Below are 17,489 nucleotides of genomic sequence, written 5' to 3'. Positions count from 1 at the left end.
GGAGGTCAGAAGAGGCTGTTGGATCCCCTGGGACTGGAGTTACCAACAGTTGTTAGCTGCCATGTGGGTGCTGGGATTCAAACCCAGATCGTCTGCAAGAACAGTCAGTGTTCTTAACTGCTGAGCCATCTCTCCAGCCCCAGTTTTTTCTATTTGACCATAGAACACTGTGCTATCTAATAAGAATGTTCTACTCTTACCAAAGTGACTTACAGATTCAGTCTTCCAGTTTGGGGAAGATGAGGAAGCTTCAGGTTGGAGATTACTCAGATGGATTTTGGATTCAAACAACCTGACTTAGAGCAAGGCAGAAGCTCGCCAGCCATGTGGCTTTGGACAGGTGACTTGGACTCTCCAAACTCACATTCTACAACAGCAAAATGGGGATGAATTAGGAGAAAATGTCGTTTGTCTTATCTTGATACATGAGATGGACTCAGCAAAAATAAAAACGGAGAAGTGAGACTGTTGAATAGAAAAAGCTCCTGCCCTTTATAAAATCTTTTGACGTTTGTGAAAATGAGCAAATCAGATAGGATAGGGAGATGGATTCCTTTCTACCACGGTATGGCTTTAAGGCCCTGGACTCCCACAGCTCACATTCGTGATCCACATAGGTGGGATGGGACCTCCAGTTGTGAGTAGCAGGCCTGACCTGAGCCCTTGGGGATCTGGAACTGGAGGCGGGGACCAGTGGCGGGGAAGGCGGAGACTGTCACCTCTGGGTTCCGGATGACCGAGTGGGGCGGATCTACTGCAGACCCCACCTCCAGCCCCTGTCCGCCCCACCTCCTCAGCTTCCCTGGGCGCTGGCTGCGCTCAGCTCTGAGCTGTAGCCTTCGGAGCCCGAGCGGCTGAGGCGGGAGCCCTGGGCCGCGGGGCGCACCGGGCGCTGACGCTGGCGATGCTGCTGCTGCTGCTGCTGCTGGCGGGGCCCGGGCTGTCGGCCGCCGCCCCCGGGGCTCCGCCGCTCTTCAACTTGAGCTTGGACGCTGCCCCCGAGCTGCGCTGGCTGCCGATGCTGCGCCACTACGACCCGGCCTTCTTGCGCGCCGCGGTGGCGCAGGTCATCGGGTGAGCGCGCTGAACGGCCCCGGACCCCAGCTGCGGAACTGGCGGATCTGCGCCCCCCACCCCCACCGCCCCGCCCCCTTTGGCACTCGCTGCTGCTCTGGGCAGCTCCCAGGAGTGGGTGACCCAGCTTTCCGCTCAAGTCCGACGTCTCGGGTGGCGCGCCTGTCGCGGAGACGTTTTCCGGGTCAGGGTGACACGCAAGTTATCACCTAGTCAGCGAAGTAGAGATGCAGCCTCGCTTGCCTCCTGGGTGTTTGGCCCTGGAGGTGAGGCCTGTATTAGGCCTTTAACATTCTATTTTGGAAAGTCTCACTAGTAGTTTAGGTTAGCAATGAACTTGTCCTCCTGCCTCAGCTTCCCAGTAGCTGGGATTACCGCCGCGCCTGGTTCTTTTCCCCATCTGGACCCTGAGGATGGAGTGTCCCCGCCCCGGGCTGTCGGCTCTTAACTGTCCTCTCTCCTGTGCGCTGGTTCTAGCAATAGAGTCCCCCAGTGGGTCCTCGAGTTGATCGGAAAGGTGGTGACGGAGGTGGAGAGCTTTCTGCCCCAGCCCTTCACCGATGAGATCCGCGGCATGTGCGACTTCCTGAACATCAGCCTGGTGGATGGTATCTTGGTCAACCTGGCCTATGAGTCCTCCGCGTAAGTGCCCCAAGCTAGGGTGGATTAAGACCAATTAATGTCACCAGTCAGAGACTCCTGACACCTAGGATGAGTGGGAGGAGCTGTGTTTGCTCAGCAATCAGCTGTCCTCTGACATCTGAGAGAATTCCCAACAGCAGATCTTGGGCTTCCAAAAGGAAGCAGCTTCTCTGGACTCAGCACTGAACTCTCTCTTTCCCCAAAGCTCACTTTTCTCTGGCCATCTATCCAGGTAACATCCCACTTTCTTTATTTTTATTTATTTATTTATTATTATTATTATTATTATTATTATTATTATTTTTGGTGTTTTTGAGACAGGGTCTCCCTGTAGTTCCAGCTGGCCTGGAACTCTCTATGTAGACCAGGCAGGCCTGAAACTCCCAAAGATCCGCCTGCCTCTGCCTCCCAAGTGCTGGGACTAAAGGAGGACACCACCACATCCAGCTCACATCCCACTTTCTAAATTGCTCAAGGAGAGGGGAAATGCTCAGTAGAGTGCTCTGAAAGCAGAAGTACCTGGTACCCCAGCACTTGAGGGGTGACAGGAAGTGGGAGGCTCTCTGGAGTGTGCTAGCCAGCCAGCCTACCCTAAACAGTGAGCTTCAGATTCAGTAGAGATCCTGTTTCAAAAAATATGATACAAGGGGCTCAGAGGTTAAGAGCTCTGGCTGTTCTTGCAGAGGACCAGGTTTGGTTCCCAGCACCCACTGGCAGCTAACAATGGTCCATAACTCCAGTTCCAGGGATTCTCATGCCCTCTTCTGACCTCCATGGACATTGTACAAGATGGGTACACTTTCAAACATGCAGGCAAAACACTCATACACATAAGTAAATGATAAATAATATTTAAAATAAGAGGGAGAGTGATAGAGGGAGCTTCTGTCATCCTCTTCTGGCATCCACATGCACATGCACATGCACATGTCCAAGTTCACCTCCCACCCCCACCCGGCAAATAAACCCTACTCAGAATACACTTTTCTTCATGTGGGCCCTCTAAGTAACACAGGGCCCTCCTGGAGGATCCTTAAATGTTTATAGACTCAGCAACAGGTCTTGAAATTTCTGCCTTTCAGATTATTATTTTGTTTGTTTTCTGAGTCAGGGTTTCGTTCTGTAGTGAGGCTGGCCTCCCACCCTTGATCCTGCTGCCTCAGCCTCCCCAGTGTTTGGATGACAGGTGTGCTCCACCCGTCCCCGCAAGATTTGTTATTTTGCTACCTCATGTAGCAACATCTGGAAGATACTTGTAGATTCTGGCTGCCTTAACTTGAAGGGATAGAGCCAGATGTGGATGGCTTATGCCTTTAATCCCAGCACTTGGGAGGTAGAGGCAGGCGGATCTCTGGGAGTTCAAGGCCTCAATGGTCTACATTGCCAGTTCTGGGCCAGCTGGGGTTATAGGGAGACCCTGTTTTTAAACAAAAGATGAAGGCAAGGGAAAGTACATGTGATAACAAAACTGTATTGAACCTGGCAACTTCCCAATGCCTTGGGAGAATAAAGTTCTTGAGAAGCATTTTAACTGCCTTTTTTTCCCCCAGAGAAATGCCTCCATTTCATTTAGGCCTGCTAAATTCAAATGCTTTTCAAATGCACTGTTCGTTTTACCATCCCCTTCCCCTACCTCCAACTTTGTCCTATTCAGGCATGTGACTTACTAAATGAAGAAAAGAAAAAATCATAGCTCATATGATTTGGAGTTCTTTTTTTAAAATTTTTTATTCATTTTTATTTTATGTGTATGAGTGTTTTACCTGCATGGATGTAAGTGCACCCACGTTGTGGAATGCTCATGGAGGCCAGAAGAGGGCATTGGATGCCCTAGAACTGGAATTACAGATGGTTGTTAGCCATTATATGGATGCTGGGAATCGAACCTGGGTCCTCTCCAAGAGCAGCCAGTGCTCTTAACCACTGAGCCATCTCTCCAGCCCCACTTTTGGAGTTCTTGACTCAAGTATATTAAAGCAAAAGCTCTAGTAAAAAATTCTAACTTTTGGATCTCAGATTAAGGTATTTATTAAATTGTCTAATGGTCTACATAGTGAGTTTAGGTCAGCTGGGACTACAGGGAGACCCTGTCTCAAAAAGACAAAAACAAAACAAAACAAAAAAAGCAACACCATGGGATTCAAGTAGCATAAAGAAAGGAAATGCTCTTCTCACTCTGAAGTGAGGCAGTTGCATGAGAATAGTAACCATGCTCTACCATGAGAATAGCAACTGTGCTCTACTGAACCTGCTGGCCCAGGCCCTTCATGAGCACAGCCCCTTGGGAAGGTTGTATTTTCTGTTTTGTGATGTGGAAACCAAGCCTCAAAGGGGACACTTGCTGGGAGTCTGGTGACTGGTGAGTTCCAAGGCTGCTAACAAACAGCACACGCGTCTGCTGTGCCCACAGTGCCTCTCTAAAAGCACTTGTCCCCTGTGCTTGTGCATTAGGTCCCATTGAAACATCTGGTGATTGGCAACTGTGATCACCCTGACACCATTTTGAAAAAAAATCATCTTTGAGAGCAATTCTGCAAACTTTAACCATTTCCCATGTTACCCACCCCTCCACCCTGACATGACCCATGGCAGTTGAGATCAGAAGCCTTAGAAGGAATTAAAACCTGACCAAGTTTCTTTGTTTAAACAAACCAAACAAGATAATAGTGTTTTTTTTCCTAATTTTGAAAGTAATGTTTGTTACAGAAAATACTACAGAAAGGTTTATTTAAAAAAATAAATAAACCAAGGGTTTAATTTTCTTTTTCTGTCAACTTTGAATTTGGACAGTGTGAGCCCCTCCACTGTCCTGTATTTAAAGGAAAAGTCCACCAGGGGATTGCCACTCCAAGGACTGAGGGAAAGCCATTCCCTGACCTCTGCATGTAGCTTTGCCCTTCTCCTCTGCCCCACTCCAGTGGTTGAAGGAAGTCTTCCCTTCCCTTCTCCCAGTCTTAGGGTAAGCACTGACACTTCAACGCCATTGTTACAGCTGCCACCACCTCCCCTGCTTACCCTGGTCTGTGTTCTAGTAAGAAGCTCATGAGCCCACTGCAGAGGCCTCTGAGTCAATGTTGACATTTTTTGAATTTTTAAAAAGTATTTTATTTATTACTTTATTTTTATGTGTATGAGTGTATTGTCTGCATGTGTGTAAGTGCACCCATGGAGGCCAAAAGAAGATGTCAGATTCCCCTGGAACTGGAGTTACAGATGGTTGTTAGCACTGTTGGGAATCAAACCCAGGTCCTCTGCAAAAGCAGTCATTGCTATTAACCACTGAGCCATCTCTCCAGCCCTAATGATGACTTTTTAACTGTCTTAAAGGAGAAAGCACCCCTGTAAAGGGTGGACTTGTAATAAATTGGAATTTCAAATAAGCATTACGTATTTGTGTTTTTAAAGAAAAAACCAAGTAGCTCTGGCCTTCATCCCCAGCACCAAAAAAATAAATAAATAAAAAATAAAAGAATGAAAAAAAGAAAAAGAAATGACCACCAATTACTTGGGGTATTTTTTTCAGCTTTATTTAAATGTGAATATACATACATGTTCTTGTATATTTGGACATAGTTTGTATGAATCTTTTTTTACCTAACATTAGATATTCTCAGAGAATATAGTTATCAAAACGTTTTTAAACAAAACTTCTCTTTGCTTCAAAAGCCTTCTCTCCAGCTAGGAGTTCTTATTTTTATTTGTGTGTGTATGTGTCTGTCTGTCTCTCTGTGTGTATGTGCATGTGCATGCAGATGCCCTCAGAGCCAGAGGAGGCCATTGGATCCCCTGGAACTGGAGTTATGGGTAGTTGTAAGGCACCTCACATCATGGATACTGAGAACCAAACTCTGGTCCTCTGCAAGAGCAGCAAATGCTCTTAACTTCTGAACTATCTCTCCAACCCCAGTTAGGAGTTCTTTTTGAGACAGGGTCTCTGCATAGCCCCAGCTGACCTAGAACTCACTATGTAGAACAGGCTGACCTTGAATTCATAGAGATCTGCCTGCCTCTGCCTCCCAAGTGCTCTAGTTAAAGGCATGCGCCACCATGCCTGGCCCAGTCAGGAGTTCTTAAGGGATCCTTTTCTCTTATTAGCTCCATGGAAGGATCTCTGAGTGGGACAGTGCCAAGCCCTAAAGAGCTGCCAATTTTCTCAGTGGAGCAAAATTAAGCATTTATGGAACCCGAAGACTTTTAATACTATTGTATTTATTCTAAAATTTCATAGCGTGGTGAGGGGGAGCTTGAGCTGGCTTTGAATAATGTGTTAATAGTTTATGTACCACTGAGCAGAGGTATAGGTAGAGTTCAGAGGTCTAGAATGTCTTGCATGTACCCTCAGGGCATGGTGGAAGATGGAATCTTCACCCACTGTATTTGTAACAGCCTCATGTGTGCCAAGGGCTGGGGTCTGGTAACACTGAGGAAATACAGATGAGTTGTGCCTGTTGTGTTTTACAGCTAGAATCGTGGATCCATATTATACAAGAGTTATGGCATGTATGTCAGTTATAAGGAAGAAAGAAGGCTACTCATTGTTCTTGTCACCTTCATTCATGTTGGATTTTTCCCTTTTCTCAGGTTCTGCACCAGCATTGTGGCCCAAGACTCCAGGGGCCACATTTACCATGGTCGGAATCTGGACTATCCTTTTGGAAATATCTTACGCAAGCTGACGGTGGATGTACAGTTCCTAAAGAATGGACAGGTATAGTCTGTATGGTACAAGATGCAGAACTTCAGAAGAGTTTCTGACTCTAGCAGTCAGTTCCATGGCCTGCTAACTTAGGTGCTTTGTCAATATTAGATCCCCAAACCAGTGCTGAGGGGATGGCTCAGTGGGTAGGTAAGGAGCTTGCTACCCAAGAGTGAGGACCTGAGTTTGATCCCTACAACCCACATAAAGCCAGATGTAGAAGCAGGTGTCTATGATTGCAGTGCCCCTATGATGAGATGGGAGGCAAAGGAAATCCCTAGAAGCTCTGGGGGAAGCCAGCTGGCCTGGCATGCACAGTGGTAAACAAGAGACCCTACCTCAAAAAAGGTAGAAGGCAAGGACTGACGCCCAGAAGCGGTCCTCTGACCTCCACATGTGCACTATGGCACATGTAGACCTGTACTCACACATGAACACACACTGAAAAAATTAAAAACATCTTATTTGTTTATTTTTGGTCTTTTTGAGACAGGGTCACCATGTAGCCCCAGCTGGCCTAGAACTCACCGTGTAGACCAGGCTGGCCTTGATTTCACAGAGATCTACCTGCCTCTGCCTCCTGAGTGCTGAGATTAAAGGTGTGCACCACCATTCCCTGCTGTAAAAAAAATTTGTGTATGAGTATTTTGCCTGTATGTAAATACATCATGTGCATGTAATGCCCGTGGAGGCCAGAAGAGGGTGTTGGATCCCCTGGAACTGGAGTTATGAATGGTTGTTAGCTGTCATGTGGGTGTGGAGAACCAAACCCAGGTCCTCTACAAGAGCAGCCAGTACTCTCAACCTCTGAGCCATCTCTCCAGCACCATACATACAAGTATTTTTTAAAAATCAACTTGTGAAAATCAAAACCAGAAGAGGTTTATGTCAATTATATATGTAGAAAGACAAGTCATTTGTTGTTTTGGGGCATGAGATCAGTTTTCCTTAGGGAAATTTTTGGGGTGTGATTAATCTTCCATCTGGTATGCACAACCAGCTCCTTCCTCTGCTCTCCCTTATTGGGGCAGTTTCTAGAATAGGGAGGGGCTGCACAGGGTGAAGAACACCAGCTTGAGGGTTGGGAAGTTCTAGGTTTGCACCTTGTATCTGTCACTTTCATTGAGAACTTGGAGAATTGTTCAATCCTGTTTTGCAGGCTCCAGCTCAGAGAAGTTAGCAACTACTTTACTGAAATAGCCATTAAGGTTGAGTGAAGTCCTCTATGTAAAACACATTGTAGGTCTGGATAAACAGTGGCCAAATCCTAGGTGGACCTTCACTCTACAATATGATTTACCCACCCACTCTCAGGCTGATCTGTACAAAGGTATTTTGTTTTCAGCATGGTCCCTTTAATACTATAATCTAATATTTACTATTGTCACATGGCTGGAAATGTCTCAAAAGTAGCATTTATCAATGTTGATTGAATATACAAAGTGTACTGTTGCTATGCAACAGAATAGAATGTGGAAAGTCATATTTTGGCCTTAAGGACAAGGTCTTTATTCTCTTTGAATTTAGCATTGATTCAGAACTATTGACAATGCTTTTTACTACATACTCATTTGGTCACCTGATTTTGCAAAGAAAACCTTTTTCTCCTAATAGATTCAGACAGTACAGAAATATGTAGTGAGTTTCTTTTTTCCAAATTAAAAAAAAAATCCCCAATTATTTTTCTTTTCTTTTCTTTCTTATTTTTTTTAGTCATTTTGAGACATGGTCGTCCTGTAGCCCCAGCTGGCCTGGAACTCACTACGTCATTATATAGACCAGGCTGGCCTTGAACTCACAGAGATCTGCCTGCCTCTGCCTCTGCCTCCTGAGTGCTAGAATTAAAGGTGTGTGCCACCATGCCTGGCTCCCAATTTCATTCTTTATCATTATTAATAACTTGTTGTCTAGATGAAGATTTACTTCAAAAATCAATTTTAAGTGGTAACAGTAATATAAAAAGTCAATGCTGTTTTTAAAGATTTATTTTATTATTTTTATATGTATGTGTGTGTGCTTGAGTGCGTTTATGTGCACCATGTGTGTGCAGGAGCCTGTGGAGGCTAGAAGAGGGCATGCGGTCCCCTGGAACTGTGTTACAAGCAGTTGTTAGCCACTATGTGGGTGCTGAGAACTGAACTTGGGTCCTTTGCGAGAGCAGGAAGCACTCTTAAACACTGGGCCATCTCTTGAGCCCCCCATAATCAATTATTGAAGGAAATCAGCTAGAATATTATTGAGTGACAGTAATTATTTTAATTTGCTACTTCATGCTTTTCTCTGTTCTATACTGAGGAAATAGTCTTATAAGTAGTCAAAGGAATAAATGTAGTGAAAATAAAGTTATTTCAACTGTTCTCTCTGCAATTTACCCTAATGGTTGTTGGTTGTTGCTTCATTAACTTTTGTTTATCCTGGTGCTCCCAAGAGGGATCCTTATTTATAATGCTCAGGTGGTTAGTTCCAAATCCATCCAGTTTGTAGGACTCATGACTAATAAGTTGTTTTGCTAAATTAATAACAGGTACATGACTGGAGAGACAGTTCAGCAGTTAAGAATGTATACTATTCTTCCAGAGGCCCTGAGTTTGGTTCACAGCATCCACATCAGGTGGTTCACAACTGCTTGTAACTCCAGCTCTAAGGGTACTGAATGCCTTCTTCTGGTTTCTGCAGGCACGTGTACTCAAATGCACAAACACACAATACAACTAAAAAATTTGCTTAAAAATCTTTTTAAAAAGCCAGGCATGGTGGCACACACTTTTAATCTCAGTACTTGTTAGGTAGAGGCAGGCAGATCCCTGTGAGTTCAAGGCCAGCCTGGCCTACATAGAGAGTTCCAGGCCAGCTGGGGCTACAGAGAGACCCTGTCTCAAAAAGAACAACAACAACAAAAGGTTATACAGAAAATAATTCACCTTTCATTCTTGTTTAGTATTCAGAATTTTAAAGTATTGTTCTATATAAGATCTCATTTGGACCTGAAACCAGTTCTGCAAGGCAGACACAAGTTGTCACCAGTGTTCTCTCTGGGTCTCTTGTGCTATCAGAGAAACCATATAACATATCTTTATGCACATTTATTATTATCATCATGGAGGGGTGGGGAGTGACTTACAAAGAAACGAACACCCATGCCTAGCTCCATACCGCTCAGCTCCGCACTGCCCAGCTCTGCACCACAGCTCAGAGCCTGCCATACCAGATTGCTCCCCCGGCACACCCATAGTCACTGCTACTTTTGCCCACACCTCAGGGGCCAGTGGTCTTGCCCCAGGTCCATAAGTGCCAGGCCATTCTGTTCTTGAGTACGCCCGGCTGCTAGACATTCCCCACACCTGTCGCACGCTCGCTCGCTTCCAACCCAAGATGGTGCCACAAGCTCCTTCCTCGGCTAACTCTCCACAGTCAGTTCTCTGCAATGCCCTTGGAGGAACCAGGACCCCTGGGGAACACACAAGTTAACATTGGTATTTCCATGTAAGGGGACCAGGCTTTACAGAGACCCATTGGCCTAAACTACATGGTGGAGCTGTGGTAAGATGGAATCAAAACTCAGCCTTCAGCCCCCTACTCACTTTTTCTAGGGCTGTTATTCAGCCTTAGTTAGACTGTAAGAGTTCCTTGCTAAGGGTTGATATTAACTGACTTGGCAGAGACAGTTAAGAAGTATACTTAGGAGTAAATGCAGAACTGACAGGAAAAAAACACTTTATAGCCCATAAGGCTGTACTATAATTGGAAGTACAATTTGCTTTTGATTTTCCTAACTTTGCCTCCACCCCTCAAGAGTAAGGATGTGTCAAATGAAAGAGGTGACTGGAGAATTACAGTTTTTTCTTTCATATGATTACATTTAAAGGAGCATTTTTTAAAAAAGAACTTTTATGTGTATTTGTGTGGGCCTGAGTGTATGTATGTATACCACATGTGCACAGGTGCCCTCAATAGGCAAAAAAGAGTGTCATATCCCATGGAACTAGAGTTCCAGGGAGTTATGAGCTACCCGCTGTAGGTGCTGGAATGGAACCCAGGTCCTTTTCAGGAGCACCAGGTGCTCTTAACCACTGAGCCATCTCTCCTGCCCCTAAAAGACCTTTAGTAGCAGGGAGATTCACTCCCATTGCACTGCCATGAATGGAGTTGAGGCTTTCAGAAGCCCTTGGGAAGTCAAGGGCAAAGGATCACTTGGAAAACTAAGGCCATTGCCTTGTCCCTTCCAATTCAACACCGTAAGTTATGGTCACAACCAGATGAAGCAAAGATGAATACTAGTTCAGTGAACAAGATTACTAATTTAATACTAATATTTTTAGTATTTTTAAATAGACCAACCTAGGTCTATTTAATTTCTCAAAATGTAAAAATATTAGAGTTAGACCCCATATAAACAGTATCAACTGCGTGTTGTTTTAAATATTTTATTTTTTATTATTTTTGTTTTATGTGTATGAGTGTATTGCCTGCATGCATGTAAGTACACCTGTGTCATGCAATGTTCATGGAGGTCAGAAGGGTGCATCAGGCCCCCTGGAACTGGAATTACAGACAATTGTTAACTGCCATGTGGGTACTGGGAATCAAACCCAGATCCTCTGCAAGAGCAGTCAGTGCTCTTAACCACTGAGCCATCTCTCCAGTCGCCTGGGTTTTAAATGCTCCCTTGAAAAATAAAATCTGGGGCTAGAGAGATGGCTTAGAGGGTAAAAGCATGTACTGCTCTTGCATAGGACTCAAGTCTGGTTCCCAGCACCCATGATGGGTGGCTCACAACCACCCAAACTCAAGTTCCAGGGGATCCAATGCCCCCTTCTGGCCTTTGCAGACACTGCACACACGTGGGCATATTCACACAAAGACACACATATGGGGCTGGAGAGATGGCTCAGCGGTTAAGAACACTGGTTGTTCTTGCAGAAGACCCGCGTTCAAATCCCAGCATCCATATGGCAGCTAACAACTGTCTGTAACTCCAGTTCCCAGGGATCTGATGGCCTCTTCTGTCCTCCATGGGCATTGCACTACACAGGTGCACTTACCTACATGCAGGCAATACACTCATACACATAAAATTTAAAAAAATAAAATAAAATATTTTAAAAAGACAAAGACACATACATATGCACAAATAAAAACTAAATTTAATTAAAAATTTAAAAATCTGGTATTGAAGATCGTTGCTAGAGTTTGGGTTTCCTCTGGGAGTAGCAGTGGTGTCTTTCAATCACTGGAGCTTTGTTCTAGATAGCTTTTTATTGCTTTGATAAAAACACTAACCAAAAACAACTTGGAGAGGAAAGGGTTTATTTGGCTTACAAAAGTACAGTCCATCATCAAGGGAAGTCAAGGCAGGAACTCAGGGAAGGAACCTGGAACACAGGCCATGGAGGACAACTGCTTACTGGCTTGCTCCCCTGGCTCATGTTTGGTCTGGTTTTTTTATACAACACAGTACCACCTGCCCAGGGGTGGCACCACTCACAGTGGGCTGGGCCTTCCCACATCACTCAAGAATCAAGAAACTGCCCCACAGACACAGCCACAGGCCGGTCCTATGGAAATAATTACTCAATTGAGACTCCCTTTAACCAGGTGTGTCAAGTTGACCACTAACGCTATCTCACACAAGCTTGTTATCTTAATTTAAGGTGATATTTGTTGGGGTAAATGAAAGATGTATGTAGGACAACTTTCAAAATATTTCAGTTTGAACTGTGATCATTATTTGAGCAGTTATGCTTGTTTCTCCTAGACTCTCAGACCTTATAAATATATAACATTTGTCTTTTGTCATCAACTTAAAGCAAGCTTCTAAATCAGACCCTATTTGCTGCTTCCAGAATGGGAATTCTTTGTTTGTGGATCCTTTCGGCAAATAATGTTTTATAGACACACAGGATGCAAGGGGTTATAAAAAAAATCAGTTTTGCTGAAATATAGCCACTTCAATATTATACTTTAAAAAATCTTCAATAGTCTGACTTGGCAGTGAGTCTGCTAACTACCATGACCTCAGCATAGCGACTCCGTAGGTTATCTGCAGCCAGCACTGTGCATGTGAAAATGCCTTCAGCTTCCCCTGAGGAAATCCCAGGCACTGCCATTTCTGCTGCACTACTGTGTGCATTCATTTTCTTAGCAGTATAGTTTCAGGTGGAGGTGAAGGAAGAGAGCTGCACCTTTCCCCCAATCCATTTCACTTGCTGAGTTCTGTCCATGGTCCCCCCAACATTAAGAACCCTTATTCTTAGCCAGGCATGATGGTGCACACCTTTAGTCCCAGCACTCGGGAGGCAGAGGCAGGCAGATTGAAGCCAGCCTGTTCTACATAGTGAGTACCAGACCAGCTGGGGCTATAGGAAGACCCTGTCTTAAAATACACACACAAAAAATCTTGTTCTCAGAATGCTGTTTCAGAGAGTTTCATTCTGTTATGTTGAAACATCTAAGGAAAAAAAAATCCAGGAAATTGTGGAAAAGATAAGGATTTCACTGTGTATCTTGCTGGAATGGTGAAATGGTGTCTTCTTTCTTGGTTTCAGATTTCATTCACAGGAACCACTTTCATTGGCTATGTAGGATTATGGACTGGGCAGAGTCCCCACAAGTTTACAGTGTCTGGTGATGAACGAGGTAATGAAAACAAGCTCCTGAGCTCTTTGTTTTGCCTTTTAGTTATTTATTTTAAGTGTATTTGTATGAGTGTTTTACCTGCATGAATGTAAATGCACTAAGTGTGTGCAGTCCCCTCAGAGACCAGAAGTTGGATCCCCTGGAACTGAAGTTTCAGACAGTTGTTAGCCACCAAGTGGGTCCTGGGAACCAAACTCGGGTCCTCTGCAAGAGAAGCCAGTGCTTTTAGCTGCTGAGTCATCTCTCCAGTCCCACTTCTGAGCACTTTCAACCAAATCTTTGTTGAGGTCTAACCTGTACTTCCCAGCAGCATCTGTGGGTGAAGACCTCCAAGGACAGGGACTTCCACTGTAGCAAGGACAGATGAACATAGGCATGTGAGCGATGATGATGATCTCAGGTGGTGGTAAGTGCTACAAAGGAAGCAGCAAAGGAAGATCTGAAGGTGGGTCAGGAGGGTGGGGTAGTTACTAGAGGTCAAGGGTTAGAAAAGACCTGACCCATGTGATTCCCCTAGACCAGGCATATCGTGGTGGTCTTTCAGCAAAGGAAAAGGGGATTCTAGAAATGAAGCAAAGTTAATGTAGTTACATCATGGAATGGGAAGTAATGACATTAGATATGCAGAAGAGGCTGCGGCCATGTGCGGGGCCACAGTGAATGTTTGGATTTTAAGCAGAATAAAAGCCATAGGAGAGTTTTAGATCAGAAAGTGAAAGATCATACATATATGATCATGTGCCTCTGTGTGTGTGTGTGTGTGTGTGTGTGTGATAGCAGAATCCTGCATCAACCTCCTGAATGCTGGAATTGCAAGAGCACCCCCATGCCTGGTCCTGATGTATGTTTTTTAACTATTACTTTGTTCAGCAGAGATTGGATTATGTTGGTAAGATAGAGTCAGAGGACCCCGAGGGAGCTATGGCAGCATCCAGAGGTCCATGATGCCACATTTGTGAAACAGTTGAGTTTACCATGCATGCTCATACACATTTTCTCATTGAGACAGGCAAGGCTGATATTAGGGACCCCATACACAATGCAGAGTTGGAAACTGCGGCAACAAGATGAAAAGACAGCTAGCAGATGGAAGAAGCGGTTCTCAGTTGATGTCCTGGGTCCTGAGCCAGTTTCTCTATTTGCTGACAACTCTATGCTGTGGCCCAAGGTTCAGGGGAACCATGTTCAGTTCCACAGTATGTGGGAAGCCCAGAAAGAGGCAAGCTCTTGCCTCTGTCCTCAGAGCTTTGCTGCTGAGGAAAAGCAAAGATTCCACACAAAGCAACCCTTGTCTGAGGCCCTGATTTGTCTTTGTGTTATTAGTGTTTCCTTGGGTAGGTTTGTTCTTAAATTTTTTTTTTACTGCATTTATTTATTTGTGTATGTGTGTATGCACATTTTATGGCATACATGTGGAGGTCAGAAGACAGCTTGGAAGGAATCAATTCTCTCCTTCCACCATGTGGGGTCTTGGGGATCAAACTCAAGTCATCAGATTTGACTGCTGGTGCCTTTATCCGATGAGCCTTCTCACTAGCCCTGGACAGGTTTTCTTTCTTTCTTTCTTTCTTTCTTTCTTTCTTTCTTTCTTTCTTTCATAAATGCTCCTTTCCTTAAGCTGATAGGTATTTATTTTTCTAATTTATTTATTGATTTATTTATTTATTTATTTATTTATTTGTATGAGAATTTTGTCTGCATGAATGCAAGTACACTCATGTACTGTAATGCCTATAGAAGCCAACAGAGGGCATCAGATGCCCTGTAACTGGAGTTATGGACAGTTGTTAGCTGCCATGTGGGTAGTGGGGACTGAACCCAGATCCTCTACAGGAGCAGCCAGTGCTCTTAACCTCTGAGCCACCTCTTCAGCCCCTGTTATTTTTGTTTCTTCCTTCTTTCCCTTCCCCTTCCCCTTTCTCTTCCTTTCCTTCCTTCCTTTCTTTGTTTTGTCTTGGTTTTGTTTTTTTTGAGACAGGGTCTCACTATGTAGCCCTGGCTGACCTAGAACTTAATACATAGATCAGGCTGATCTCAGCCTCACAGAGATCCCCCTGCCTCTGCCTCTGGAGTGCTGGAATTAAAAGTGTGCACCACCACACCCAGCCCTAGGTTTATTCTTATCTTTAAGCATTATACCTAACCAGGAAAATGTGAACCTACTGTGTATATGTATCTGTGTGTGTGTGCATGCACAGCTTGTGTGTATCAACATATCCACATCCACAACCACAGTAGTCAGTTTTTTGTTTTGTTTTGTTTTTTTGTCTTTTTGAGACAGGGTCTCCCTGTAGCCCCAGCTGTTCTGGAACTTACTATGTAGACTAGGTTTACCTTGAACTCACAGAGATCTGCCTGCCTCTGCCTCCCAAGTGCTGGGATCAAAGGCCTGCGCCACCATGCCTGGGAGTAGTCAGCTTTTTATCCTGTATTTACTTAACGTTTCTCAAAATCAGCCATGAATAAGTCTTTTTTTAAAAAAATATTTTATTATATTTAAATATTTTATTTATTATTTTTATTTTATGTATATGCGTGTATTGCACCCGTGTCATGTGATGCCTGCAGAGGACAGAAGAGGCTGTCGGATCCCCTGGAAATGGAGTTATGGACAGTTGTTAGCTGCCATGTGGGTGCTGGGATTTGAACCCAGGTCTTCTGCAAGAACAACCAGTGTTCTTAACCGCTGAGCCATCTCTCCAGCCCCTTATTATTTTATGTGTATTAGTGTAATGCCTGCATGCATATAAGTGCACCTGTGTTATGCAATGCCCATGGACATCAGAAGAGGGTGTTGGATTCCCCTGGAACTGGAGTTACGGACAGTTGTTAGCTACCATGATGGTGCTGGGAATTGAACCCAGGTTCTCTTCAAGAGTAGCAAGTGCTTTTATCTGCTGAGCCATCTCTCCAGCCCCATGACAATGCTAATTTTTAGTACGATGTCTGCAAATGTGAATATTTATTTAAAATGACAGGCTTTGATTCCATCATTTTGTGAATCAAATTGTTTGCAATAAAATTGTAACCTGATTATTAGAACCCCAGATCTGAACAGTTTAAAATAACTAAGTCTGCAACATGCAAATTTAATGAAATACTGTCATACTTAAACTTATTAAAAATATGTCAGAAAGATATAAGTTCTCTACATTCCTCCTAATACTTACTGAACAGCTTTTCTTAAAAGGAACATAATTGTATTTTGCCTGAGTAATTAGCACAATAATTTCTTCTAGCATAATCATTATTGTGTAGATTCTCTTTTCAAAACTTGATGGAAGCTGGGCATGGTGGCACACATCTGTTGTCCCAACACTCAGTCACTGAGATGGGAGAATCTCAAGTTGTAAGTCAGCCAACCTATATAGGAAGACCCTGTCTCAAAATAAAGGAGGGAGGTGGTAGTGAGATGGCTTAGCGGTTAAGAGCACTGGCTGCTCTTGCAGAGGACCCAAGTTCAATTCCAGCACCCACACAGCGACTAAGAATCATCTGTAACTCCAGTTCCAGGGGATCCAACTCCCTCTTCTGGTCTCCATGGGCACTGCATGGCACAGGTGCACCTGCACCTACATGCAGGCAATATAATCATACACATAAAATAAAAATAATAAATATAAAAAAGTCAGTGAATGCATATTTTTGCTTACTTTAAAAATATCCATATTCATTTTATATATGTATACACTCACATATGTATATGATATTTTTATGGTTGTTAGTGCCAGCAAATGGCTCAGCCAATAAAAGGCTCTTGTTACCAAGCCTGATGACCTGAGTTTAATCCTAGGACTCTCACGGTGGAAGGAGAGAACCCACTCCCTTAAGTTGTTCTCTGACCTCTGCACACACACCATGGCACATGTTCACTCACATTCTCTCTCTCTCTCTCTCTCTCTCTCTCTCTCTCTCTCTCTCTCTCACACACACACACACACACACATGCAAAATAAATAACTTAAAAATATTCAATCTTAATTTTTGAAATCAGGATGCTACTAAAATCATTCCTCATTAACCAAATTTTCTCCCCCACTAGCTGATAATATGAGAAAGAAACAAGAGATGACTCAGTGGGTAAAGATGTTTGCTGTTAAGCCTGATGATCTGAGTTTGATCCCTGAGACCCACATGGTGGAAGTAAAGAATGGACTCCTGAAAGTTCTCTGACCTCTATGTACATTCATGCACCCGTCCCACTTACTCACTAAGTAAATGTGATACAAACTTTTATAATTAAAAAATTATTTTAAAAAAATGTAAATTGGGGGAGGCTGGAGAGATGGGTCAGCAGTTAAGAGCACTGGCTGCTCTTGCAGAGGACTGGGGTTCAATTCCCAGCACCACATGGTGGCTAACAACCATCCTAACTCCAGTTCCAGATCTGACATCCTCTTCTGACCTCTGTGGGCATTGCATGGCACGGGTGCAGTTACAC

The 17,489-nt window shown here is 44.0% G+C and overlaps 1 protein-coding gene across 1 annotated transcript in view; it reads left to right on the top strand.

The window, feature by feature from the left end:
• Window positions 1-780: 780 nt before the first annotated feature.
• Window positions 781-17,489, top strand: part of Naaa (N-acylethanolamine acid amidase) — a 28,934-nt gene continuing 12,225 nt past the window's right edge. The window contains exons 1-4 of the mRNA XM_008843533.3: window positions 781-1,074; window positions 1,552-1,716; window positions 6,298-6,424; window positions 12,958-13,048. Of these exons, the coding sequence (XP_008841755.1) occupies window positions 905-1,074; window positions 1,552-1,716; window positions 6,298-6,424; window positions 12,958-13,048 (553 nt within the window). The 5' untranslated portion in view covers window positions 781-904. The remainder of the gene's footprint in view (window positions 1,075-1,551; window positions 1,717-6,297; window positions 6,425-12,957; window positions 13,049-17,489) is intronic.

Source organism: Nannospalax galili, unplaced genomic scaffold (assembly GCF_000622305.1).
Source record: "Nannospalax galili isolate Female #2095 unplaced genomic scaffold, S.galili_v1.0 scaffold800, whole genome shotgun sequence".
NCBI lineage: Eukaryota > Metazoa > Chordata > Mammalia > Rodentia > Spalacidae > Nannospalax > Nannospalax galili.
The sequence above is the reverse complement of the archived record's forward strand: the minus strand, read 5'-3'. Positions and strand labels throughout refer to the sequence as shown.